The sequence below is a fragment of the Dermacentor andersoni genome, chromosome 8 (genome assembly GCF_023375885.2).
Source record: "Dermacentor andersoni chromosome 8, qqDerAnde1_hic_scaffold, whole genome shotgun sequence".
Classification (NCBI taxonomy): domain Eukaryota; kingdom Metazoa; phylum Arthropoda; class Arachnida; order Ixodida; family Ixodidae; genus Dermacentor; species Dermacentor andersoni.
The window spans coordinates 34,830,554-34,857,475 of record NC_092821.1 but is presented as its reverse complement, the minus strand read 5'-3'; the positions used below and the strand labels follow the sequence as shown (position 1 = coordinate 34,857,475).

The window sequence follows — 26,922 nt, the reverse complement described above, 5'->3', positions numbered from 1 at the left end:
TCGTTGAGCGAAGTGGGGAAGGAGAAACGAGGCGAAGCGTCGCGGACGAGGAAGGTAGGCGGAGGCGCGCTAGGTTCACCTCCTCTGGCAGTTGCCTACAGGTTTCGTTTGCGATGCGGACATAGCGGGTTCGTCTCTCGATAACATAGTCATCGCGCGCCGTATGCTATGTGTCCGAGACAGTGAGCCGACGATGGCGCCTCAACCTCGCGTGCGCAAGGGATGAGAGGGGAGAGGAAGCGCGCCGTCTTCCGTCGCACCTAAAGTGTCGTCCAGACTCCGACTCACGCCAGGACTACGAGTGAAAAAAAAAAGGGTTTATTCTAGACACATCTGGTCGTCGTCTTCTTCAGTAGATAGCTCATGGGTGCACGCGCCGTGCCGATGCGCGTATTATTAGGTTTGGCAGTCGTAGCTGTAGGAGGGAGCTTGACCCTTCGTCGGGACTTAGGAGAGCAGGGTTTATTTGCAGTATTTACATATTAAGCAAGATACATTGGCAGTCTAGCGTGACTCCCAAATGGAGCCCGCAAGACTAACCTACAGCAAACAGCTTACGAGCACACAGCTCACTAGTACATCTCTATCATGACAACGAGCACTCAGCTCACTACGACGAGCACGACACTAGCACCCCCTAGCAGCCGCAATCTAGCAGCGTGCAAACCTTACCTGAAGTTCAACTTCGTACGCGACTCGCTTCACTTGCGATTGACACGGCGCTAAAACTTCGCCGCTTATTTCTTGAACGGCGTACACGTATTCGGCGTTGCATAATTTATTGCCTTTACGCAACGTGCCACCCCTGAAAAATCTTCGGCGCCCGATATTCGCTGCAAGCCGTGGTACAACAAAACCGAAAGTGGCGGGTCCATATTGTAAACGTGCTTTCCGAAGCAGACGACCGAGCTTGGTACTACCCAGTTCAGGAGAGAGGGCGCTTTTTAGCACCATTTTCGCAGCGCCCCCTGGGCAATGCAAGAGCCCCATGGAGAACCAAACAAACGTTCCCATGTTGTTCGTTATATGCGAGAATTCAGCCTGCCCGAGTTCGTCTTAACGAGAGTTCACTGCACACACACACACACACACACACACACACACACACACACACACACACACACACACACACACACACACACACACACACACACACACACACACACACACACATATATATATATATATAGGGGCCACAAATTCCTAAAGAAGCGGTGATGGCTCTCATTTTTATTATGCCGCGCTTCATCTTCCTGCACAGTACATATTGGAGCATTGCGTGGTAAGTTACCCTGACACCACTATAGTTGACGCGTTTAATCCTCCGCGCATACGCCGGCTCGTAGCGGAACCGCGGGATACACATGCCGAGACATTTGACATTTTCGCATACCTTCATTTCGTACCGTGCTAGAAGCATGGAATTGATGATGCGGTGAAGAATTGGGTCTTTAGAGCGTTCCACATCATCGGCGCACCACAAACTGAACTGAAATTGTGGGCGTACCCTTTGTAACGGGCAATACGTATAACGCCAATGCTGTGGCGCCGTCTGCTATATGTGGAAATGAAAGCAGTTTCTCGGCTCAGCTGAATAATGATAAAATATTGCTGATACTTAGTCGTCAGCTTGACGCGGGACCGAGAGAAGTCTGATTTTACAACTTATTTTGTTACCGTCACGATGGAGTGCAATTAAGAGCAAATCGAGGCGAATTGGGACCGAAGCGGGTGGTCTGCATGGGCTAGTCTGGGCGCCGCCGTATTGTTACGCAATCATGGTAACCTGGTATGCGGTTGCGCATGTACACTTAGTGTACCACTTATCACAGTAACGTATCGCGCTAAGCTAAAGCTTTCTATTGAAAGTGCAAAGTGGTGGTAAGCATAATGGCGACGCGGATATGCAGCACTCTACATTCTTAAACAAATGTACACCCTTTAGGGTGTATATTTCTTGGAAACGCCGCGCCCTTTCTTGGAAACGCCGCGCCGGCTACTTTCCTGTCGGGAATTATATATGTCATGCCGATAACGCGCAGGCCGTTCGTTGCTGGGAAGTACCGGGCTCGCAGCGTTAAAGAAATGAAATGCGGAAAAGACAGATGACGTTTATTGTTGTGTGGCAAGATACAACCCAAAGGATGTCATTTTGTTTTAGAATGTAATCTCCTGTCGAGAATGCTATGTCATGCTAATGACGGGCATGCCGTTCGTGACTTTGAAGCACCGGACCCGCCGCGTTAAAGAAAGGAAATGCGGACAAGACAGATGACGATTATTGTGTGGCAAAAGGGTGTAATTTTTCTTAAGACTAAGAAAAGTTTACACCATTTGAGTCGTGTCTTCCACACAACAATAAACGTCATCTCTCTTGTCCGCATTTCCTTTCTTTAACGCTGCGAGCCTGGTCCTTCGCTGTAACGAACGGCATGCGCGTTATCAGCATGGCATGGCATAGCATTGCCGTCAGGAAAGTAGCGGGCGCGGCGTTTCCAAGAAAGGGAACGCAAGCAAGGCAGATGACTATTATTGTTGTGTGGCAGATATACACCTCAAAGGATGTAAACTTTTTTTAGAGTGTATACATCAAAGGAATCCATGGTAATTGTACACATGTTGTTTCAGTCAGCAAATGTGTTCAAATTCCTTTAATATAGGTAATTATGGGATAACTAACCGATGTCATCGTCATTATTTATTACCGTAATGTTATCTGCAAATGGTAGTTGAAAAAAAATTAAATTATGGGGTTTTACGTGCCAAAACTACCTTCTCGATGCCTCTATGGCCAGGTAATAGCTGTACTAGCTGACAAAATGGCCACATCGCTCACACCACTAACCACTTTTTCTACGGCTGCTGTCCCTGTCACAGATCTGAAGCCTTTCTTAAGAAAGAAACTGCGACAACACTGGCAACGCATGTGGAACGCAGAAACAAATAACAAATTGCATGTGATAAAGCCACAGTTAGGTTCTTGGCTCTCCGCAACAAAATCACGGCAAACAGATGTCCTATTCTGTCGACTCAGAATAGGACACACAATTGGGACCCATCATTTTCTACTCACTGGAAATGAACCTCCAACCTGTGGTAGACGTGGTGAGAGGCTGACCGTGCTTCATGACCTCTTGGAGTGTCGGGAGGCCGAAGCTGAAAGAAAGGAATATTTTCCTCTGGCATACCGGTATTACATCCCTCTTCACCCGGCAATGTTTCTTGGACAGGAACCGCTACTTAACACGAAAGCAGTCCTTGGTTTCTTAAATGATGTTAGCTTACATGTCACAAGTCCATTAAATTCGTAGAGCATCCTCGTTCCAGAGGATGCCGCTGCGATAACTGTTTTGCATAGAACATGCCTCCAGGCCCTTGTGTTTCAAGGGCTCTAAGGAGGCAGTAGTGCTCTAGCAAATTTTAGAACCAGATATATACATCGTATAATTCTTTTCAAATGCATCCTAATCTTCATAGTACACGTCACATGTCACGGCCATAATCTTATTGTACAGATTTTACGCAATTCAGAGCAACTATTTTTAAGGCCCCTTTACAGCCACGACACACCAATTTCATAGAACTCATAACTACACTGCGAACTCATTACCAACGGCATGGCGCTCTTTGGCCATACATGGCCCTTGCGCCATTAAACACCAAACATTCATTAATTCATTCAAAACTACCTTCTGATTATGAGGCACGCCGTAGTGGAGGACTCCGGAAATTTCGACCACCTGGGGTTCTTTAACGTGCACCTAATTCTAAGTACACGGGTGTTTTCGCATTTCGCCCCCCATCGAAATGCGGCCGCCGTGGCCGGGATTCGATCCCGCGACCTCGTGCTCAGCAGCCGAACACCATAGCCACTGAGCAACCACGGCGGGTAATGGTAGTTGGCGTCGAGCCGTACCAATTGCTCTTCGGCCATATATAGACGAAGTTATTTACTATTACAGCTATAATTTACTAATTCAGATCAAATAGTTTTTTTTTTCTGCTTTAGTGTCCCTGAAGAGGCACTGTACAAAAAAATAAGTTCACCTGTATTAGCAGATTAACCTTCTACAGCAGCAAAAAAAAAAAAGGGGGGGGGGGGGCTTAATGCGAGAAATTAAGATGGTTGGTGCGCCAGAAAAGGCTCAGGAACGAAAGACCGGTGGGAATATATGGTTGCTGAAGCGTCTCGAATTTAGCGAGACAGGCCCGTCAAATTCATGACAGTGCTCCTTTAAACCTCGATTTACCCAAGTCAGTGGGCTCCGAAAATGGTTTCTCTAAACCGGCAACTTCGTTAAATAGGAAACACGTGCAAATAGCATTACGTTTAGGCAACAACAAATACATGTACGAAAACGCGTGTAATGTTCGCCTGCGTGTCCACTTATCCTGACAGTGAGGACGTTGACCGCCTCTTTTGTGTTCTTTCATGGAAGTGATATCACCGCGCGACTGGCCGCTCGTGGCATATTACTTGCATTCGCGGGCTTCTTTCGCGCTCGGAAAAAGTCTTATGTAGCACGTATTAAGCAGCAGAAAGCTGTATCGGGAGTTTATCATGTTGCTGTACAATTTTCTCATGGGCAATTTTCACCTAACTATAATATTTTAGAAATTCATTAATCAATGAAGATATGTAATTCGGCGGAATGCAAAAAAAAATTGAGTATCTCCAAGCGACTGCAAACAACATTACGTTGGTTCTGTCCAGCTACGGACAGAACATATTTTTAAATATTGGTGCGTGATAGTTGGGACACCCTGTATATGGAAACAGAGCGCTGCATGAGCGGAGGTCCGTCTGCGGCGGCTGTTGTGAACCGCGCCCACGCGTCACCCACGCGCTGCCTTTCGCGATCTCCCGATTAGCGAACCGTCGCGCCACACTTCGCTCCGTTTGCAACGTGCCGCACGATACATATTTTCCGCGCCGGCCATTATATCGCGAAATGAAGCACGTATATAGCTGCGCTCTAATTTCCCATTACGAAGTGTCGTAATCGTCGGTGAATTTCTTTCTTCTTTTCTCTCTCCTAAGGCCCTTCAAACCCTTATCGTCTTCCCCATCTCTTCCCGGCCATACTTTTGTATCCCCCAAAACTGCGCTGTATTATGGCTAGACGTGGCATTGCTTCGAGCTTTCTAGTAGTGCATTATGGGCTGCACGGACATGCGTCGAGAAATAAAAAGCATTTCGTCAAATCAAGTTCTCACGGTGTATGCGCAAACTCTCTTGTTTCAGGGTATCCTCGCCTCGCCTGAAATGTCCTTGCAAAGCAGGGCGATACATCCTCTCGTCTCGCATAGAGTCTGACGTCAGTCGAGTCGGATTACCGTTTGATCTTGGTACATTCTAATATAGCGTAGCGTACGTAATGTACGCTGGCACGCGTCCACATGCGCGGTGCCTATAAGCAGCTCGGTTAAGCGCGCGGCGCGCGCGCAATTACGTCAGGAGACGCGCGCTATATATAGTGTCCACCGTTGCGGGGGCTACGATGTTATCGCATTGCGTGCGCGTCCGTGGAATACTGATAAGCGCTAAAACATAGGCGGTGGGGGGGGGGGGGGGGGTAGCTGAGAGTGATAAGGTAATATAGCCTGACTACATTACATTGACGTCGGGCGTAAGGGAAAGCACGGGCACGCGCACAGCTGCTTTCGAGCTGAGCTGTCGCAGTAAATTTATTGCGCCGATCTTTTGTTTCGTGTGTGTCTCGTTATTGAGATGAAGAATAAACAGCGGAGGAGTTGTCTCCCTCTGCTGGCGACGGCTACCCCTTTTCGCTTTGATGGATAATGCAGGATTAGAAAATGAATTATATATACGCACGTATTCGGTGATGCTTAAAAGAACTAAAATAAAATAGAATGACAACCATTCCACTCTGTGAAGATGGAATGGCAGCGAAAGCTGGTGACAAAGCTCTCAAACGAAGAGCAAAGTGCTTTCGTTTCCATTCCATCTGCACAGAGTGCACATGGAATGGTCATTTTTTTTTTCTTTTACGTTGCGAGTCGCGTCGTTGCTCGTTCGGAGGTGCCCGGGCTCGCGATTGTCGTTTTCGTTGGGCATTGAGAGACCGTTCTTCGTCGATGGTCGCTTCGCGCAGGCGCCGTTTACATTCTTGTTGCTGTTCCCTCCGGCGCTCCTCGTAAGCATGTTGTTCTTCGGGTGCACCATCTATACGTGTCCGCCCCATCGATGACGCATCTGTTTTTAGCGCCGATAACTCTCACGCTTATATACTGCGATAACCTTGACGTCCCGCTATTGTTCACGGCGAGCTTTCTAATCTGTTCCGCATTTTGGCATCTGCGCCGCCGCACTACGTCCGTGTGGGTTTGTTAGAAATCGCGAAGTCTGTTTCTGTTGCCGGACGCCGAAAAAACTACGGAAGGTTAGTCACACAGCTCTCGCTGTAAATGAAAATACACACAATAGATGAAAGTCTCTTTGCGGAAGTTCTCGTTTGAAACTAAATCCGTGGATGTCTGGTGCACACAGGTTCCAAATTTACGAATGAGCCAATTACTCACGACGCAGCAGAGTCGGTAATCGTCACTAATGCCGGCGTCTTCGGAGAAGCGGTTAAGTGCTTTCATAGTGTTGCGGACTCTAAAAATGTTAACACCCTTAAGGGTGTAAATGACTTCTCCCATGGGTGACACCCTTTTTTGGGTCTATTGCTGCACCCCAAGCAAAGGGTGCTAAGTAACACCCCACAAAGGAGGGGGTGTTAAAATGACGACACCTTGCCTATGGGCGTTAAATAAAAAGCACCCTTTAAGACATGGGTGTACAAGAAATTACACGATATGGGTATAACACAGTCGCCACTCTTTCAACATGGGTGTGGCATGGACACCACTCTTCCAAAAATGTGTTACCCCTGCAAATAAAAATTAAATTATGGGGTTTTACGTGCCAAAACCACTTTCTGATTATGAGGCACGCCGTAGTGGGGAACTCCGAAAATTTAGACCGCCTGGGGTTCTTTAACATGCACCTAAATCTAAGTACACGGGCGTTTTCGCATTTCGCCCCCATCGAAACGTGGCCGCCGTGTCCGGGATTCAATCCCGCGACCTCGTGCTTAGTAGTCCAACAACATAGCCACTAAGCAACCACGGTGGTTCCCTGCCAGTATTTTAGCGTTCACTACAGTCGTGTAGGTCCCTTACAAAAATTTTAATAGAAAGTTAATAGACATTCTATAGACATTTGCCTATGAACTCTATACACTGTCTATAGACATTTCTTTAGATTATTCTATAGCCTTATGGCTTTACACTTTTTGTAGACTGGTCTATAAAAAGTCTAGGCCTATAGACTTTCTATATATTAATGAAAATTCACGTTTGTAGACAAATGCCTGCAGAATGTCTATAGACAAATGTGTATAGGCTCATACAGTTCTACTTTGTAGACTGAAGTCTATGGAATATCTATAGACAAATGTCTACAGACTGCCTATAAATTGATAATTTATATTTACATAAATAAATATACATTTTGATAATATATAATAATATCTGATATAATATATACATATATAATTAATAATAGTTATATAAATAAATGCAGACTGTGTCCAATTTTGTTTACAGGTAATCAATAGGCCTGAAGTAGACAAAAAGAAACAAGCATCATGTCGACTTTTTTCTATAGACCGGCTATAGAATGGGAGTAGACAAAAATAATCAACACCTTATCGACTCTTGCCTATAGACAGTCTAAACACCAAGAATGAACAATAAATAGAGACTATATTGACTTTCGTCTATAGGCCGTCTAGAGGGGACTTAGACAAACAGAAACAAACACCTTATCGACTTTTTTCTATAGACCATCTATAGAATGTGAGTAGACAAAACAAAATAGAAAATTGATCAACTCTCGTCTATAGACAAAGAATGGACGAAAGTAAATAGAGACTGTATTGACTTTCGTCTATAGGCAGTCTATAAAGGCGACCTGGACAAAAAGAAACATCTTCTCGACTGTTTTCTATAGAGCGTCATAGAATGTGAGTATACAAAAAGAAATAAAAACCTTCTCGGCTTTCGTATATAGAGAATCTGTAGACTTTGTATCAACAAAAGACCAAATGTATAGAAAGGCAAGGTCGTCTATAAAAAGTCTATAGACTTTCTATAGACAGTTTAAACTCATTTTTGTAAGGGTTAATGGACTGCCTAGGTACTGTAAATGCCGGCTAGCCTTAGCTATGTAACTATATTGTTCCGTATATGAGCCAGAATGTGAGAGGTGTGGCCACATTGCTCCCCTGGTTGAGCATGTAGTACTATATTTAATGTGAGACCCTTTCAGGCAAAATATTTAACATGTCACCACTGCGGCAAAGCACACACCCCATTCTTTTTGTAATCTTCATCTGCAGTCACAGTACACTGATACCAGGCAGCACAGCATAATAACAAAGCATGCTGCACTAAAGAAACAGGATGTCCCACTCCTTGGCCTACCAGTATAATATAAATGCCAACATTAATTTATCATACTACAGTCTTGTTAATTTACACCCGTAAAATAAGGGTGTAAATTAAAAGGACTGAGGTGTTCCAAAGGTGTTTTCCTGTGGGACATGCTTCTATGGAAAATAGGGCATTTCAAGGGTGTTTAAAGGGTGAAAGAACCCCTATTACACCTATAAGGGTGCGAAAATCTTAAGAGTGTGGTGGATTTTTGATGGCCAAGGGCCTATCACCTTGGCAAGGGAAAACTTGCAATGTGCGTAATCCAACCAATGCCTACATCTTCTCTCTCGTGCTGAGTTCGGGAATGTCATTCATTGTAACTACCTTTAAAATGTTATAACAACCTAATCCCCTTAGTGCATTTCAAACACTTCGGTTTAAACCTGTGATACAGCTTTCACCAATATGTGAAGTCTGCCTGTCCTCGCATGTAGCGAGGACAGGCAGACTTCTTTGTTTGGCCAGAATGCTTTTCATTGGGCATACGTTTCATGTGGCTGGATGAGGTGATCTTAGAAAGTACGCTAGCTATGAAATGGTTGGTGATCTCGTACCTGACGTTCCCGTAGAAAGTTCTCGCAAGGAGTTCACATTCTTTAGCTTGACAAAACTCACCGGTGAGTTTCCTCAAGCTTAAAGGATGTGGACTCAGTAATTAACAGGTTAAAAATGATCACCTAATTGTTCGGCTGAAGAACTGACAACTTTTTTAATCAGTTTGCAGCTGTATGCGCTTTTCATGTCTCTGGGGGTGCTAGAAATGAGAGCTATATTTTCGGTGGACACTGCATAGAAGCAGACCTGCCTCTCTTTTGATCGCATGGCTCGGTTGGCTTTGTTCTCCCATTTGCTTGAAAGCTCAGTGCATCGAGTGGGTGTACGCGCCTATACGGGGTGCACGCTGCTCTGTTAATTTCGTTCGTGCACTGCACCAGCAGAGCAGCTGAACATAACTCGTACAGTATGAAACTTGTCAGCATATTGATCATTGTACTGCAGCTCAAAATAATGTTTTCGTTTCATCTCGCTATATTGAGTGCAACAGTGTAAGACCGTGCGTGCTGCCCACGTGTTCATCTTTCCTCTCTAGCGGTATTTTCTTTTTTTACGTCGGCTGCATACTCTGCGCATTACACAAGAACTTGTGACTTTATTCTTAACATGCATGGCGGCTGCACGGCCGCCATGATGCGCCGTGTTGACTCTCTCATTGGCTTTCGAGAGGTCACGTGTCTTGAAATCTGTGCCAGGAAGCGAACGAATTCTGCGTTTTCATCTAGATTATGAAATGTAACGTGGAGCTCAAAATTTTATTGACTAAGGCTTTTTTTTCTGGTCCTTGGCAGCTATATTGCAACATTAGCACTTCAGAAAGGAAGTGAGCGGTAGCGTGCACAAGCCCGTGCAATGCATCCTCAGTTTCGCGAATATGTGTTGGTGGTCCACGATAGCCGCTGCGTCAACTTGCTGATTGGCTGAAGGAATATCCCATGACGAGCTTCACAGGAAGGGCTGTTTCGTAAACATAAATTTCACGTTGCATGACCTTGCGCTGGGTCGTCATTGCAGATATTTTCTTCCACAATTTGTGGTGCGACAAACCGCGCGAGTTATGCTAATGAGCGGCCATTTGCAATGGCATTCGAGAGGCTTGCTTATCGCCGAATTTTCCCCGTCGTTTGGGGTGATGAAAATCTTTTGTTCATAACACGAGCTCACGCTATTTCTATCACTCCCAGGTGGTGTTGGCATTTGTGGTTGGGGGCATCATTTTTTTTTTAATTAAGACTCGTTTATTCGTAATAATATTGGTTGAACATTACAAACCTTCTGCGACTTTTTGCACTTTTCTCTACTCTGTATGTATTCTTGTAATCAATATTAATGCCTTTTCACATCACCAGAGGTTATGACAACAGCGGATTTTTAATTTATGAAGAGAAATGTACGCAAGGCAGCGCCTAGAAGTTTCCTCACGTGGTGGGGGTAAGCAGCGAAGTGAACAAGAGATGGCAGCGCCGGCGTTTGCATCGAGCAAGCGAATACCTGTGGCGCTCTTAACGCTACCGGCGATTGAGTAGAACTTTACTCAAGTAATATTTCGCAACAGAAAAACAACATGGACGTAAGAGAAGACACACCAAGCGCAATATTACTTGAGTAATGGATTACCAACTTGCCCGGAATGCTGCTCTAATTGAGTAGAACTTGTTGCTGGGCGACTTGGTTGACATCTAATGAATACATAGTTGCGCCAACAGAAAAGTTCTCTTTAACAAGAAAATAAATCTTTATTTTCCTGTTAGCACAACTATATATTCATTAGCTATCGGTGATATTCGGTGATTTCTCAGCCAGCCGAATCGGGCTGAGTCACTTGCGTTTGCGTTTCATGAGATAGCAATAATGCGGCCTAGAGCGTGCGCTCATCACCACTGGTATAGGCAGTGTATATTGCCTCAAGGTAGAAAGCAAGTGGGTTGGCGCCAATATACGATGACTCATTCCGTTCCCCGGGGACACTCATCCTAGCTAATGAAGCAGACGACGGCTTGTACACAGCAGACGACGGAAGCGAGGAGCGTTTTTGACGGAATACATAATCGTACGCTTTGAGCTAGCTACTTTATATTTACTGATAAGGAAAACTGTTTTGCTTTATTAAGAGCATTAGGTTCAGTGCCTTCATTTCAGTTTCTTAGGCAAAACGTCAAGTTTGCATCACGTTAAGAAAGCAAAACGGGCCCATAATTGCCATTTTGTACGTGTCATGCCTACGTCACGCCTCGAAGAAAATTGGCGAATGTCCTGAATAGAGCCCTTGTTTGGCATGCCATTTTAATGCCTCAGCATTCTTTGGCGAGTACCCTAGCCCCGTCACACGAAAACTGTAGTGCCTTACATCTGCACAAAAATGGGTAATTTGCAAAGTTAAGACATTTAACCTTTATAATAGTGTAAATGTAGGTGATTGGTAGTTTTTTAAGTGGTAAGGAACAATTAAAAAAAAAATTAAACAGTACCCATAGAGATACATAGGGCTCCATAGAAAATGCATGGGGAAGTTTGTAGTAGAGGTGGGCCAACTTGAAATTTTAGAGTGGTGGGCGGGCAAACTGAAAATTTTGGGGTGGGCCAACTCAAAATTACATAATTAGTCTTACTTAATTAATCAACTTCTCAATTATTATAATTAGATGAAAAATGTCAATGAAAAAACTGTAGAGCAACATTAAAGACTCCCAATACAGCTTTCTATTGCACAATATGTGCTGCATAAAATTGTTTTTCCGAGCGTGAAAGAAGCCTGCGAATACACGCAAGATTGCTGTGCGACTGGCCGCTCGAGGCACTTTGCGTGTATTCGCAGGCATCTTTCATGCTTGGAAAAAAACTTTTTATGTAGCACGTATTGAGCAACAGACAGCTGTGTCAGGAGTTCCTCGTGTTGGTCTACAATTTTCTCATTGACATGTTTCATCTAATTATAATATTTGAGAAGTTGATCAATTAATTCATACTATTTATGTAATTAGGTGGAATGCAGTATGTTCTAAATAAATAAATAAATACATAATACGAGTATCTCCAAGTGATGGCAAACAACATTATCTTATTGGTTCTGTCCAGCTACATAGCATTTGCATATATTTAAAGTTTTGCCCAAGTTAAGTGAAATGCCTTGTATACTGCTTAAACAGGCAATAAAAGTTATTGCTCCAAGAATGTTGCCATGGTTCGTACTGTGCAAGTTGCTCATTGAGTGTGATGCCAGCAATCCGTCCTCGTTCTGTTTTATTTTATTGCCATGCATTTTGAGAAATAGTGACATTGCACTGTGTGTGGTAAAGTATCCTCTGTCAGGCTATCCTTCAGAACCTGCAGTGGGATATTTCTATTCATCATAAAGAAATTGAGGGCGAATCTTGCTCAAATGGGCTTAGTTTCTAGTGAAGCGTCCGCAAGTGTCTCGGGTAGAACGGGTCAGGAACACACTCGCCACTGAGATTCTTGAAAGCTGCTTTTTAGTGGGTAGCGGCCACTGCAGACATCCAGATTTTTCACTTCCACAGCCGAGACAACCTCCCGGAGACAGATATGAATTTTCGGCTTTGGGCCAGTGAGCTTGTTACCAGTGAACTGCACTAAAACAATATGGCAGAAAACGTAGCAGCACTGACACAAATACTGTAAACAATGGATATGTAGATTAGTGAAGGTACATTTATAAACATTGAGGTAATAACAGTTCTTTGCAAAACTGCTGTTTGTTTTCCTTTTTTCTGTGTCCATTACATTTTATAGGTCTCGTAGCGTAAACCACCTGCCAAATATTTTTCTTTTTCACACACCTTCACATGCTAATACTCTTACAATGGTTATCAGGCTATAGCTAACTTCGCTACTTAATTGACGTCGAGTGCACTTGAGAGCTAGGGCATGTATGTAATAGTTGCAGCTTTCATACAGCTGAACATCTTAAATGTTTTAATTTCACAGCCCCTCTATGAAGGAAGGTTTATTAATTTTTTTATAAACATTTGTCAGAGACAACGTGGTCGTTGACTGCACATATGTACAAACGAATTCCAATTTGTTTGCAAGCATAAAGTGTTTATAAATTCAGATTTTATAAAGTTTGTTGGTGGCTTGTCATACTCATGGCCCTGTGGAGCAATGCATAGCCGCATGCCACCTGTCGATTGCAGCTACACTTGTGAGCATTCTGTGGTCATTCCAGGTTTTGTCAACTTTACTGGTAACACTGCACAGTGCTGCAGCTCTCTGGTGTGGCTGCTGTAGATGAGCAGGGAAAATAACTTCAGGGTGTATAAACTTGCATGCGACATTAAGTGGAGGCTAGCATTGAGGCACCAACCGTGCGGGAAAGTGTGGCGACATTAATTTCAATATGTACTATCGAGGCAGAAAAAGTGAACTTCAAGCTGCATGAAGTCGCATATTTGGCACAGCACAGTAGCATTTACAAGATGACTACTTTCTTGGTGTTCACTTACAAATAAAGTCATTACGTGAGTCATTTACAAATAAAGTTTTGACTGCGTGTGCTACACAGGGGAGTATAAAACTGCAGTACGAAACTCTCTGAAGGTACGGTGATTCTGTTGCTATTCTAGGAATCTGAACTGTTGCACGCATGCATTTTTGAAAACTGTGTGTGTGTGTGTGTGCTCACATGTGTGCATGTGTGTATGTGTAATAGGCACCATGTAGGTGTACAAATTCACATGCTATAGTGTACATATAGGTGGTGCCCACTTTGCATTCTCCAGCAACGGCTCCCTCGGAGTAATGGAACCAATAGCTAACAGCATGCTTTTGCGTACTGAGCAGGTGTTCCAGATAAACATAATGGCCTTCATGTTTAGCGCAAAGCGTACCTACTATAGTAGCATTTTGGCAAGCTTATGACTGGAGAGTGCATGAATGTTGAAAGTCATGTCACGCTCAGTGAGCATGCTGTGCAGGCAAAAGCATTTAAGTAGCGTGAAGCTGCAGATAGCACAATGTTGTATAGTTATTGTGCGTACTTTGCTGTGAAAAGGAACTTTTGAGTGCATTATCTTCCCGAAAACAACTGCCACGATGGCTAACAAGATATTTGGTGTCCCGCTGCCAAGTACAATGTCATGGGTTCGATTCCCTGCTTCCAATGAGGGTGGAATGCAAAAACGCCTCTGTACTTGCACACTTTTTCTTTCTTCACAATTTTGACGAGGTGCGGCCCTTACACATGACCGAAAATTTCACTTCAGTCCCATGTAAAGGCCGCTGCTACTAGATGGCTCTTGCCATCTAGTAGCAGCACATAGGAGTACACAGTGCGCGAAAATTCGCCGATGCGCGTGCACGGCCTCAACGCACCGAACGTGAGTGCTTCTCCGTTTGAATGTATTAAATGCGTAAACATTTCTATGCCTACCCAACGAGAAAAACCGTCCGACCACCCGTCCTGTAAGACGATCACTTTCAAGATAGCACCCGCAGCAGCGAGCGAATCGACCTTCATGCTGCCTTTCGCTTCAATGCGAGCTACGCAGCGAGAACACAGAGCACACAAAACTGTCAGCACCCACCGCACTGAGTCCCCATCGCAGATTGCTTTCAAGATGGGGACCCGCGCATCTCTCTTCTACACGAACTTAAGCGGCGAGAACACAGCACACACGAGGCTGTCAGCAGTCGACGCTCTCTGTCGCCATAGGATCCTTCCAGTGAACAGGCGACACCACTGAGCAGCAGTGGTGCCCCACTGCTCAGTTGGCTCAGTGCTCAGCGGTGTGACACTGGGAAGGTGGGAAGACAGCGAAATTTAAATTATGCGCACAATTCGCCGTTTGTTCTGTAAATCAAGGCGCAAGTGTGGTCCTCGGTGATGTCGCAAATACTTTTTGCGTGTTTAGGCATAATGAAGGAATGGGAGAGTACTTTCATGCTGTTGCGTGAACCAGCGGAGACAAGCTGTACGCTACTTCACCCGTTCTCTCCGCGAAAGAAGTGGGCAGCCTGGACGTTCACACAAAGTGCCGTTCGCAGCAGGGAAGGCAACTGTACGAGCTCATCCTGCATGTCGGTAAAGCCTACTGTGACAAGTCACTAAACTGGCACCCTGAAAACGTCGTGCTTCTAATACGTTGACCTATTGTTAATCGACACCTCGCTGTTGGCGATGCATGCCTCCTTGCGTTCCGGCGTGTTGTAAACCGTGGCCTATAATGTGATGCCTATGTCACATTGTTACTTTAGACCGCCACACGGTTCGATCTGGATCAAGTACAGCTGCACAGTAACTTGGGGTTGCGATTTTTCTCGATATGCGTTCAGTCAGTCGCGATCCGTGCATTGAATTCGAGTTTCACGATCACAGGCTGTCGTCAGCACCGCCATGCCGAGTGAGTTAAACTCTATTCGAATTGTTGGACCATGTAGCAATGACCATGCTTGATCGAAATTGAGAAATTTGATCTGGTCAGGCACGATCTTGATTGAAAGTGAGTGTGACAGCATGGTGCTCTAATGTTGTCTGTGCTTCATCGCCTGGCATGGTGCCGAATGAAAGCTCTTGCGGTTTTGAAGCAGTTGTAAGCAGTCTGTCGTGGTTCACTGCTGAACACAGAACCGGGATCTACTTGTCGACGTAACGACAAAACTACGAATCGCTCCGTGCGGCAAGTGAGACAAACGAGCCCTTATTTATGAGGTGTTTTTATTCGTCAAATTATTCTCGTCAGCTTGCTCCACTTTGTAAACGTCCGGAAAGAGCGTCGGGTTGTTGTCAGGATGACTTTCAATTTTACTTTTTTTCTCCATTGATAAAATGATTAGAGTATATATACTGGTTGATTCGTTTGGGACCCATTTGGAGCCATGTGCAGCTGAAAAATTAGATTTATTAACCATGATATAAGAATTTATATGATGAAAATGTTCGTTTTTCATCATGTACAATGATCGAGGTACATTATCCCCTTTTCACAAGGCCTGATTTCACTTGCGAATTCGTTTGCTTGCATATGCACTTTGCTTTTGCAAGGCAATTTCGCAAGTGTAATGTCGCAATTGCACTATGTGAGACTGCACCTCTGACGCCAGCAGTCAAAACGAGTATCCTCCATGCATTAGTGCTCACAAGCACCAAATAAGCTTCTTCGGCACAAAATATTGCTCATCACACACGCCAGTGTTATCCTGAACATACCAAATACTAAGGCTACACTAAGCTGTCATCAAATCAGCACAGTCATGAGAAATGTCTTTTAAATGTTGAGCAGCTGACCCAGCCATGACCGCTGGCATCACACAAGCTGCGAAATGCACACGTGTGGCACAATTTACAAAACAAACCCTTCTCACAAATATGACAGAAGCTGACTTACGTAACTCCCCTCACAGCTGTGATCCATTTGTTTCACCGTTCTAGTTCGTAAGGCCTGCCAGGAAACATGTACCAATTTATCCCGGGCTGGCCTTCGTGGCTGTGAGTCTTACGCAGCAGTTTTGCCGGTTCTGCTTGTTCTTTTTCGCACCTCCGTACTTTCAACGCTTGTACATGAAGCGCAAGCCATTGCACTGTTGTAAGACGTATCCCAAGAAAAAGGGGGGAGGGCTAATTGACAAATCAAAACAACCCCTACCGTGCCCAATACGAAGTGCAGTGCGCGTGAAGCAGTACGCGTCAAGCCGGCCGAGCTGCAGAGCCATCTTCGCTGTACTGCCGCATCGCTGTGGCAGATGGCGCCAGAGTAGCCACAAACTCGACTCTACGCAGCCTATTGCAGATTGCTTTCAAGATGCGGCCCTCGCAGCCAATTCAGATGCAGCCGCCACCAGAGTGCGATTGATCACAGTTCATAATGGTTCGATATGGATAGATAAGGCTCTAAAGAGCGACAATGGCTTATAATGATCGGAACACTGTCGGAGCACCTGGAACCGCCACCTGTGCTAGTTTGCTTGCGCCATTACATATTCATCTTTCGCTGCCGTCGGCAGCAGTTCGTGTCGCTGCAGTGCTGTCATTCGTACTGGTCAGACAAGGTTTCAGAACATTGATAATGACACCGGACTGCGTGGAGATGAGCAAGTGGCACAATGCTTACACATAATTAGACAACTACTAGAGGAGTTTCCGTGTATTTCTTTTCATTTTTTTTTTTTCCAAATATCGGGCTGCCAAGTTGTAGTGGTGGTGCTTACATGAGTGTGACCCTCATACGAGTCTATACGGTAGATTTAGGTGCAGGTTAACTAACCCCAAGTGGTCACAGTTAACCCAAAGCCTTCCACTATACAGCCCTCTTCATAACCCACTGTGCCAGTTTTGGGACATCTAACCCTCCAATAATTTGAATTTTTTAATCTTTCGTAAAGCAAAAGTAGTACAGTGCAAATGTACCAAGCATAATGTAAATGTTTAGTATATGTACAGACTGTGCCTGCTCAGTTTTTTATGTTTATATATTTTATTTTGTTACTCTGACATGCAGGCAGGACTTGCTGAAATGGAATGGCTGGGGATACAAAGACTCCAAGTTTGTGGTCGACGGCACCACTCACCATATTTCGTTTACAGGTGACAGGTGAGCTGGGACGGCTTTTCTTTGTCTACTATGTCGGAGTGACCTTTGCTTTTTAATACCCGCGGTGCCATTCTTTCATTCCGTGGCAAGTGTTTTGCTTCACCATTGGGCGTGATGCATTGGGGTTGCTCTGTTATACAGGCAGAATTACTGTAAACCATTGTTATAACTGGTATCATTTTAAATAAATTTCAAAACATGCACTATTTCATAAAAAGCCATAGCAGGGTGGGAAGCTTGTTCCAACTGTGTAGGAGCTTGTTTAATGTATTCGAAACAAACATGTGCTTGATAGTGACAACATGACAGTGGCTCAAGTCTGCGGATATCGTTTAGCTGTTGCCTCATCGGACGTTTGTCATTTTTGTGATATACTAGTCGTAGTCCGTGCATTCATAGTCCATTTGCATTCTGCCAGGTGCCGGAGTGGCCTTTGCTGTGCTCTTTGTTTCTCTAGGTTTATATGACAGAAAAAATAAGATCATCATATAGACTGCTCCGGGCAGTGCCGTGCAAATTTCCTGCTTCAAACTTTGTACGCAGCAGAGCCTGGTCTCAAGCCCTGCTGGTGACACGTTCTGCAGAGTAGCAGAGCATCAGTCCGTACATGCCACTTGGGCTTAATCATGGCAACGAAAAAAGAAGACCAATGCATTGAAAGCAGTGGTAGCAAAAGTTGCCAGTGTAATTGCAGTGCTGTTATTGCAGCATTATGACAGTAACATATTTGTCTGTATAGCGCTGTTTACACAATTAATGTGAATGTGAGTAAACCCATGCGCTGACGTGACAAGAACATATTGGGCACTGCACAGGGTTGCCAGAGTATAAATTGTGACTGTTGAAGCAGGTACAACATAACAAGCATGTAAGGAAAGTATGAATTAAAAAGCATTAAAGCACAGTGGATTACAAGTACAGTTGAGCCTCATTAGGGAGAAGTCACATCCAATGGGAAAATACTTTCAACTTGTCTGATATTCGTTATATGCTCATATCGACAAGAAAATTTTTAGGGGCTTTTTTTTTCTTTGCTATATCTGATAACTCTTTGCATCTGTTCATTATGTCAATGTTCAAGTGTAATAAAATGCCACATATTCTCTAAGCCTTACGTGGACATTCATTCATTCATACTTCATTTACTTGCTTGTTCATTTGCTTGCTCGAAACTTTGGCTCAACAGATACAAGATTGGGAACAAGGTGCTGCCTCACTTCAAGGCTTGGGTCGAGTCGGCGCTGGGTGTCGACCTCAATGTCCTCATTCCGTCAAAGGTAGGGAAAGGTGTCCAAGACAGGCAAGGAGGCAGTACCAAGCACTTGCCAGTCATCTTTACTCTGCTGTCTGACATGCAGGCATTTCCTTTGTTCCCCAGGAGCCTGGCGTCTTGTGTGTTTGCATGTGCACATCTTGTGCTATGTTTCATCCACTTCCATATTGATTGTGCTAAGCTTTCTCGCAAAAAAAAAATGCTTGTAGTGCTTGTGCTTGGTTCGAGAGAAAGGTTAAACTTGAAGTCGTTCTGTCCTTCAGAGAGAATGCTATATAGCTGCTGCGCATAGTCTTAAGACACCTGTATGACGGAACTGCAGACGATTGGCATACCCTTAAACAAGGCAGGTGCTGTGATGCACTCTGTTGTGAATAACATCCAGTTAGGTGCAGCATGGGTGTAAGCAAGAAGAGTACGTGAATATTGCACTAACTCTCAGCTGATTTTTCACTCTCTGCTTCTTCAAACAAGAAGTCTTTAGCCAGGAGATTCTTAAAACTTTTCTCCTACCTATCTTTTGAAAAAGCTCGTGTCATTAGTTTATCATATTTAACTCTTTCCTTACCAGGCCATAAGAATCGGTCAATTTGATTTATAGCTTTTCGGTGCATTGTTAAACAGTGCCATCCAAACTCTTTCACAAGCAACGCCATTCACTGTATAAAATGAAGACTGTACTTTAATTTTTGGTCACATTTGCCATATCTCAGCACATTGGTGGTGTCTGGAAAACTAAAGCTTTGACTGAAAGTACCGTAGAAATTGGCCTCCAGTGTTTCTAGCACTTTGCCAATCAAACAATGCAACATGTGCCTTTTGATGTACTCGGCTACACAATTTAGAAATGGCAGCTTCAGTCAAGACAAAGGCTTCTGTCGAGTTGTCGAATTTCCTGCTTCAATGTCTACGCCGCTTTAACCCCTTGAGACACTGTGTACATAATTGTGCATGCCGAGATAGTACATCAAAGCAGAGGCACTAATATAAATGATCTTTAATATATGTCGCAAACATCTTGAATCGCTTATGAATGGACCTGTGTTGCAAGATTGAATGGTATGTGCAAGGCACTTTGGTAAAATTAGTTGAGAGGTAGGCGACGAAGTCTTTACTCTCAGTGTCAATATGTCGTCATGTCAAGATGGTTCATTTCTTGTGTTGTTTCTTCACAATGTCTTATATTCAGTATAGATTTCAAGTGGTTGGATGGGTGCTTTCTAAGTGTGCTAGACAGGAAACAGTTGATGTTCTCATACCTGACATTACTCTATAGAGTACTCTATAGAGTATTCTATAGAGTACTCTATACTCTATAGAGTACTCTATAGAGTATTCTATAGAGTACTCTATACTCTATAGAGTACTTGCATGAAGTCCATGCATATTCTGTAAATTTGACAGGGCTCAATGAAAACTTGAAAATTCTTGATCCGTTCTGCAGCGATACACTTTTCCTGATCCTGAAGACATAGAACAGTGTCGTGAAACTAAATGTTCACTGGACAGAATTAATCAGTGCCTGAAAGGCATAACGACGTCTCAGACATCGGCATATGTTTAGAAGTGTGCATTACTTTGATTATTATGTTCACCTAATATCAAGCGCAGCTTTATTTTTGTCCACAGTGGGTTGCGTCTATCCATTATCATTTTGGCAGTGTATGTACATCATAGTATGAGAAATCATTCTCATTATGCACTCTTAATTCACACAAGAACGTGTATTCAACTTTAGACTGACCTTTCATAAAAGCTTGACTAGCAGTCTGATGTCTTACTTTTTGAACATCACTTGTGCAAATATCCTTATTCATTACTGTACAATACATCATAAAGCAGGCAAAGGCTGTAGCATCAAATGGTTACAGAGGGAAACTTATTGGGCATGATAATCAAGTATGAGGGGGTTAGAGAATGTTCCTCGACCTGGCAACCATTGCTTCAAAAGCGTAAAGAATGCAGGAAGAAAGAAAACAGACGCTTGCTGCAAGGAGTCAAAACAGACACTACCTACGCAGTAGGCACACACCCATTCTCACATTTGTGAAGCCACTGCTTTCCCATGTAGCACGAGCATCACTAAGGCTAATAATCATGCAATCAAATCGGTGTAGATATTTCTAGTGCAACCTAACTTGAAGTTGGAGGAAACCAAGACCAAGCCACATCTTGTATATTTCAGATTTTTTTTGCATTCAGCACTTTTAATAATATTCACAAATTAATTATTTTTCATTAATCCATTCTGAGATGCCTTTCTGAAGTTTCACATAAGAATTCTCCAAAACGGGCCAAATATTTCTGCTTTACTTCCATTTAAAACACCAATGCTTAGTATGATTTTATGTATCATAGTAGTGTATGTTGTGAATAATATGTGTTGAAATAAAACGATAAACTATAGAAGCAAGAAAGATGGGCACATTTACTGGCAATAAGGAAAGAGTTAAGCAAACTTCACCCACAAGCTCGTGGGGGAAAAGTAACTGTTTCTTAATTAAAGTGTAGACAGGGAAACAAAAGGGAAATAATAGACAACTTGCCGCTGGTGGGAGCTGGACCCAAAGTTTTTGCATGATGTGTGCGATGCTCTGGCAATTGTGCTACGGTGGCATCTATACCCCCCATCCACTTTTCTATGTATGCTCTGGGTGTGTTAACCAGTGTCACTCCAGGCCTTAGGTGGCAGATGTGGAATATTCTTTCAACCGTAGGTGTGGGCTGTGGCAGTTGGTAGAGCATCACATGTATCACGCGGAGATTGTGGGTTCAACTCCCACTGGCCAAAAGCTATCTCTTCTTCCACTTTCATTTCCTTTTTCCATTAATAATTCTACACTGCAATAGGGGTGTCCATGTTGTACCTCTGAGGGTAATAAAAACTAACCTCAAAGGCCAAGCTTTTACATGCATGTTGTTAATTTCCCTTAAGCTTTCCTTGGCTTCATTGTCTGTTGGCTTATGTGTTCATGATGCAGAAATACAGATGCACAAACAGTTTTGCATCTGTGTTTTGCGTGCCTGCCTTCTTGTACTGTAAATCCCTACCGACTTGCAGTCTGTCGTCCCAGGTTTCATGCATTTCTCTCAATGTTTCTTTGCCTTCACATGAACATGTTAATGTTTCATTGCCTTTGTGTTTGTCCTCCTTTGCTGCCTGCTGCATCTTGCTGTCTCCAAGCAGCAGCTTGCTTGCTGAGGCACCTCATGCTGTCTTGCACTGTGCATGCCTGCCTGCTTTTTCTTTGTGCACTGCTCTGCTCGTGGCCTCTGTCCTGCCTCCGTCCCGCATGTGCCCTCAGGAGCCCATAAAAAGCACCAAGTCCTCTCTGCAAGACTCCTCCACCGTGGCCATTAACCCTGTCCACAAGTGTGTCAGGGTAAGCTTGTCGAATGCCCCTCTTGCAGCCACAGTCTTCCCGTAAAAAGTTTACTTATAGCGAAGACTGGCACTGCTGTCGTTCAGCTACTGTGGGAATGATGGGTAATACAAGGATTGGCCTAACCCTGATCGTGCTTGTGGCGTCATTTGTTTTGCGTTTAGCTTTCTAACATTGCGAGCAATTATTTTTCTAAAAGCATGAAGGGAATAAGTTTTTGCATGCAGGTATGATAGTTGTGAATCATTGTATTTATAATGCAGTATGTTGCTGAAAATGATCAATTCTAAAAGTCGCAGTCATTTTAAGCCAGAAAAACATCATTTAGAGAAATCCAAGTACGGTCAACTTTCATTAATTCGACCCTGACAGGACCGACAAAGTTTATCGAATTATCCAGCTGGTCGAATTAAACAAAATGCAGAAAAAGTGCCACAACACGCCACCTGATTCATTAGGCAGTAGTGCCCCGATTCTAACACGCCTCCGAATCAAACGTGCGGCTGCCTTCTGTGGCCAAAGTAGAAAAACTGACGTAGAAATGACATTAACGCTTCTAAACAAACTAGAAATCTAATATTCACCCGATTTTCTAACTTAGAAGAAAGTTTCGCCTGAAATGCGAGCATCGATTGCGATAGCAAATCATTAAACACTCTCATGAAGTAAGGTTAGTCGTTTTATCAGCTGCGTAAACTGCTGTAAACGTTCGCTAACTAAATTGCCAACCATGGTGTCATGCACACACAGGCACAGATGAACACATCTCAGTTGATTAGACACTTGCTGTGAGAACGCTGGCACGATGAAGAGTGGCAGCAACAGTGAGCTAATTCCCCTTCATGCTGCCTCTCGTTTCAAGGCCCGCAAGAACGCAATACATGCACACGAAGCCATCAGCTATCTCAGGTTCGCTAGCCTTCGAGCCCACGGCAGATTTCCTCCAAGATAGGGCACGTGTGACTGTGCTCAACTGCTGCAGCTAGAGAGGCGCATTAACCTGACCCCCCCTCTCCTAGTGCATGCACATCTCCGCGTTAACCCCTGGCGTGCGTGAGAAGACTGAGTGCACTTTCCCTCCCTCCTTCCTTTCCCTCCTTCCCTCCCTCTCAGCCTTCCTCGCTGCCTTCCTCCCTTGTGAGCACGAGAAGACGCCGCCGTACCAAACCATCATCCTTCTCAGCTCACCCTCACAAGCTTTCTCTGGCACCTATAGCGTACAGCGCGCGGCCGCGATGTTGTCGCTCTTGGACTTTATATGAAACCTCATGGCGACGCCGACGGTGTAAATTCGCTTGGAGTATCCATGTAATTTCTGTCGCAATAAAATTGGGCAAGGGTCTAATATGAGTTGCACAACAGTGGCCTGTTTCCTAAAGTCAGTTTTGCCACAAAATATCTGTCGTATGCAGTAAAGCATACAAGCACCCCAAATGCAGTTTTGGTTTTGTGTCTGATTGCACCGCGCAGGCAATTATTGACCCAATTTCTTGGGAGAAAAGAAAGGAGGGCAGGGTGCGGCACGCATTAGAATTGAGTAAATACTGTAATCGGACATTGTGAGCGACCATTATTGCTTGGATATCTTCCTAGGGAAGACCAAAAATAGGTGTTTTTGTCTGGCGATCACATGTGTTCAACACATTCAGTGTCACCTGAGCTCCGCCAAGACATACTGCCATTAATGGGGTCACCATAGGGGGTCGCATGCGTGCATGGTGACTGGTCAAATTCGAATTACCTGCCGAAAGCCAATTTTCTGATCGAAATAACAGAAGTTTCAGGCCACAGAAAAGCATGGGGATCCTGACCGAAGGTCGGGCCCTTTGGTCAGCATCGAATTGACTGAAAAATTTAAATAACTGGGAGTCGAATTGATGGAAGTCCACTGTACTTGCCATCATTCCCATGCTGGTCTGAGTTGCCATTCTTGCTGCTCTCGTGAACACTAGTGCTCCTTCCAATGATTTTTGTGGGAAAATCAATGCCTGCAGCTGGTCGCTTCACTGCACTTGTGTGGCTCTACATTGTGGTGGTCTGTAACCTCTGATGTTTTGCTTGCTTCTCTTATGTAGCACTTGCTCTGATACTGGCACTTAGCATTTTCGTTCTGCCAATGTTTCATTTTAAGAGACATTGCCTCCAGGTTTGCTAACAGCCAGCAATAGCTTGACGTTTGCTCCTGCAAGCATTCTTGTGCACAGCGGAACTGCAATGCGCAACACATTTCATTGGGCTGTTTAGTGGGACATTGCATAGTACACAAAGTGCAAGCAAACTAGTCGGCACTGACATGTTGTTAGTCAGCACTTTGTCCCATCTCATTCTTGCCTCTGCCCTTGTCTGTTCACGCTGTACGTACTTGTGTTGAACTACGATGTAGGGTCCAACAAGCTACAGACTGGATACTTCTGCTCATTTCTTTGGAAAGTAAGTTGTCAGGCCAGTGGTGCATGCTCGTGAATACAGAAGGACGAGCACAAAGTAGGACAAGAACAAGGAAGACAACAGGATGAGGGTACTAGTCCTGCTTTGCGTTAGTCTTCTCGTGTTCGATTCCTTGTCTTATGCTGCTGCTAGGCACTGCAGCGCGCTACATATGAGGTGGCATGCCATTTTTTTAAATTTTTTTTAGATCGCACAAGCCATGCTTTCATTGTGCATTTGAGACAGTCTAAGTAAAGGGTTCTGAGGTGTATATACATATACATATATATATATATATATATATATATATATATATATATATATAGTAATTTTTTAGCATATAGTCAGTCATAACAGAGGAAAGGCCACTGAACCACTCTTTAAATGTATGCTTTTAATTCACATAATACCCAAATTAATCACGCACCACGTGACACTTTTAGACTTTGCTTCTATAGCCATTGTGCGTTGATTGAAAGGCATGTTTTACATCGAGTCAATTATGTTCTCAACTTAAATTGTAAAGGAGACATCTCTGTATATCTGGGACTATTCGGGTGTGCTTACTTTGTGTTGTGTTTATGGTATATTCTAAACTTTCCAGAAAGTAACCCTTTCCCAGTGCAGTATTAGCAAAATTCGTGTTATAATAATTGTGGCTCAGTGTGGAGAAAAAGAATAGGCAAATTCCTTCTCTGCTTGTGGCCCTGACACTGGGGGTAGCCTTTTTATTTCTCTTGCAAACGTGACCTATATTATGCTGAGCAGCATAACCAACCAGGTGCTATCTTTTCTCTTGGCAACAGCCACCTCCTTCGGACCACGACCTTCCACCCCCCATTATCAACGAGGCATTCCTCGAGGATGTTCGTCGTGCCGGCATTTCTTACTCGGCTGATGGCCAAGACAGACTTTTCAGGGCACATGGTAAGAGACATTTAAGAGCCTTGTGATTCCCATTCAGCTGAAGGTTTTGTTGTTCTCCCTCACTCACTCTGTCTTCACTCTACCACTTCTCATTCATTAATTCATTGAAGTGTGTAGGTACTGAAATATGTTTGTGCTGTGTATTCACATTATTGCCGTTATTGTTCTTATTGGTGCCATTGTTTTGCTCAAGTGGGGCGGGGGGGAGGGGGGTGATAAGCATTGCATATGCTTAAACAACATAAGAGCACTTTATCCATTTTGTCACTTGAAAGCACATTTCCCAGGCTGTTTGACACTCGGTACTAACTCTTCTGAAAACATACATAAAATGAATCGGTCTTTGTATCTAAAACAAATCTAAATAACATACTGATTGCAGATTACTGTTCTAGAGGCTTTGCAATGTTATTTTTATCCATCAGCATAGACAGCTGCACAAATTTAAAATGTGGGCATGTTTTGATTATTTCTGTTCGAAGCTTGTCTTCAAGTAAGCCACTTCTGGCTGTCCCAGTCTACCTGCTGGGAGGCCAAAACGCTTTAATCACCTGAAAGCCTTCTTTGAATTAAGCGGCATTGAAATGCATTGCAGGCACAGTAGGACCCCCAAAACTCCTAGGTTCGTTTGAGTGAATTTCACTTTTGAATCGGCCCACATTGCATTGTTGCGTGTTTATCTGTGTTTGCATTCGCTGACTGCTGTTGCCTTATCTCTTCTCGCAGGTCACACCATGCGAGAAATCTTTACACTGCGTGAAGGTTCCTTTGCTCGAATTCCTGACTTGGTCGTCTGGCCACGTAAGTGAACTGCTGAAAGGCATTGCAGGTATTTTCACAGAGCCTGCCAATTAAACCCTTCAGGCTTCAAATATTTCTCCACATTGAAAATTTATTTCCACCACATTTCTTGCATCTTCAACATTGGGAAATATGTACAGCTGCAGATTAGATTCGTAATTTTCAATTATTCAGCTAGATTTCTCAAGTTTACAGAAATTGGATTGCATGCGAGAATGCTGCAGGAGTGTCAGACATGACAATATTCCATCTTCATGTACCCGAAAGGCACCCATCAAGCCACTTGAAAACTATGCCAGATGTAAAACACAGTGAAAAAATAAATGTAAATGAAACCACTACATTACAATCATACTGACATTGAAAACAAATACCCAGCTGTCTAACTTGCCACTTATTTCACCGAAGCACTTTACACATGTTGGTCAGACTTGCAGTAAAGGTCCAATCAGGTGTGCTTCACTATGCATGTGACACACTTTAAATATTGTCATTTTCATCAATG

General features: G+C 43.9%; 1 protein-coding gene across 1 annotated transcript in view; it reads left to right on the top strand.

Annotated features, from left to right (window-relative positions):
- The window catches only part of Agps (alkyldihydroxyacetonephosphate synthase), a 111,064-nt gene that overhangs the window by 57,814 nt on the left and 26,328 nt on the right, over window positions 1-26,922 (top strand). Inside the window, exons 2-5 of the mRNA XM_050174343.3 lie at window positions 17,514-17,606; window positions 18,793-18,883; window positions 25,496-25,616; window positions 26,343-26,417. Of these exons, the coding sequence (XP_050030300.1) occupies window positions 17,514-17,606; window positions 18,793-18,883; window positions 25,496-25,616; window positions 26,343-26,417 (380 nt within the window). The remainder of the gene's footprint in view (window positions 1-17,513; window positions 17,607-18,792; window positions 18,884-25,495; window positions 25,617-26,342; window positions 26,418-26,922) is intronic.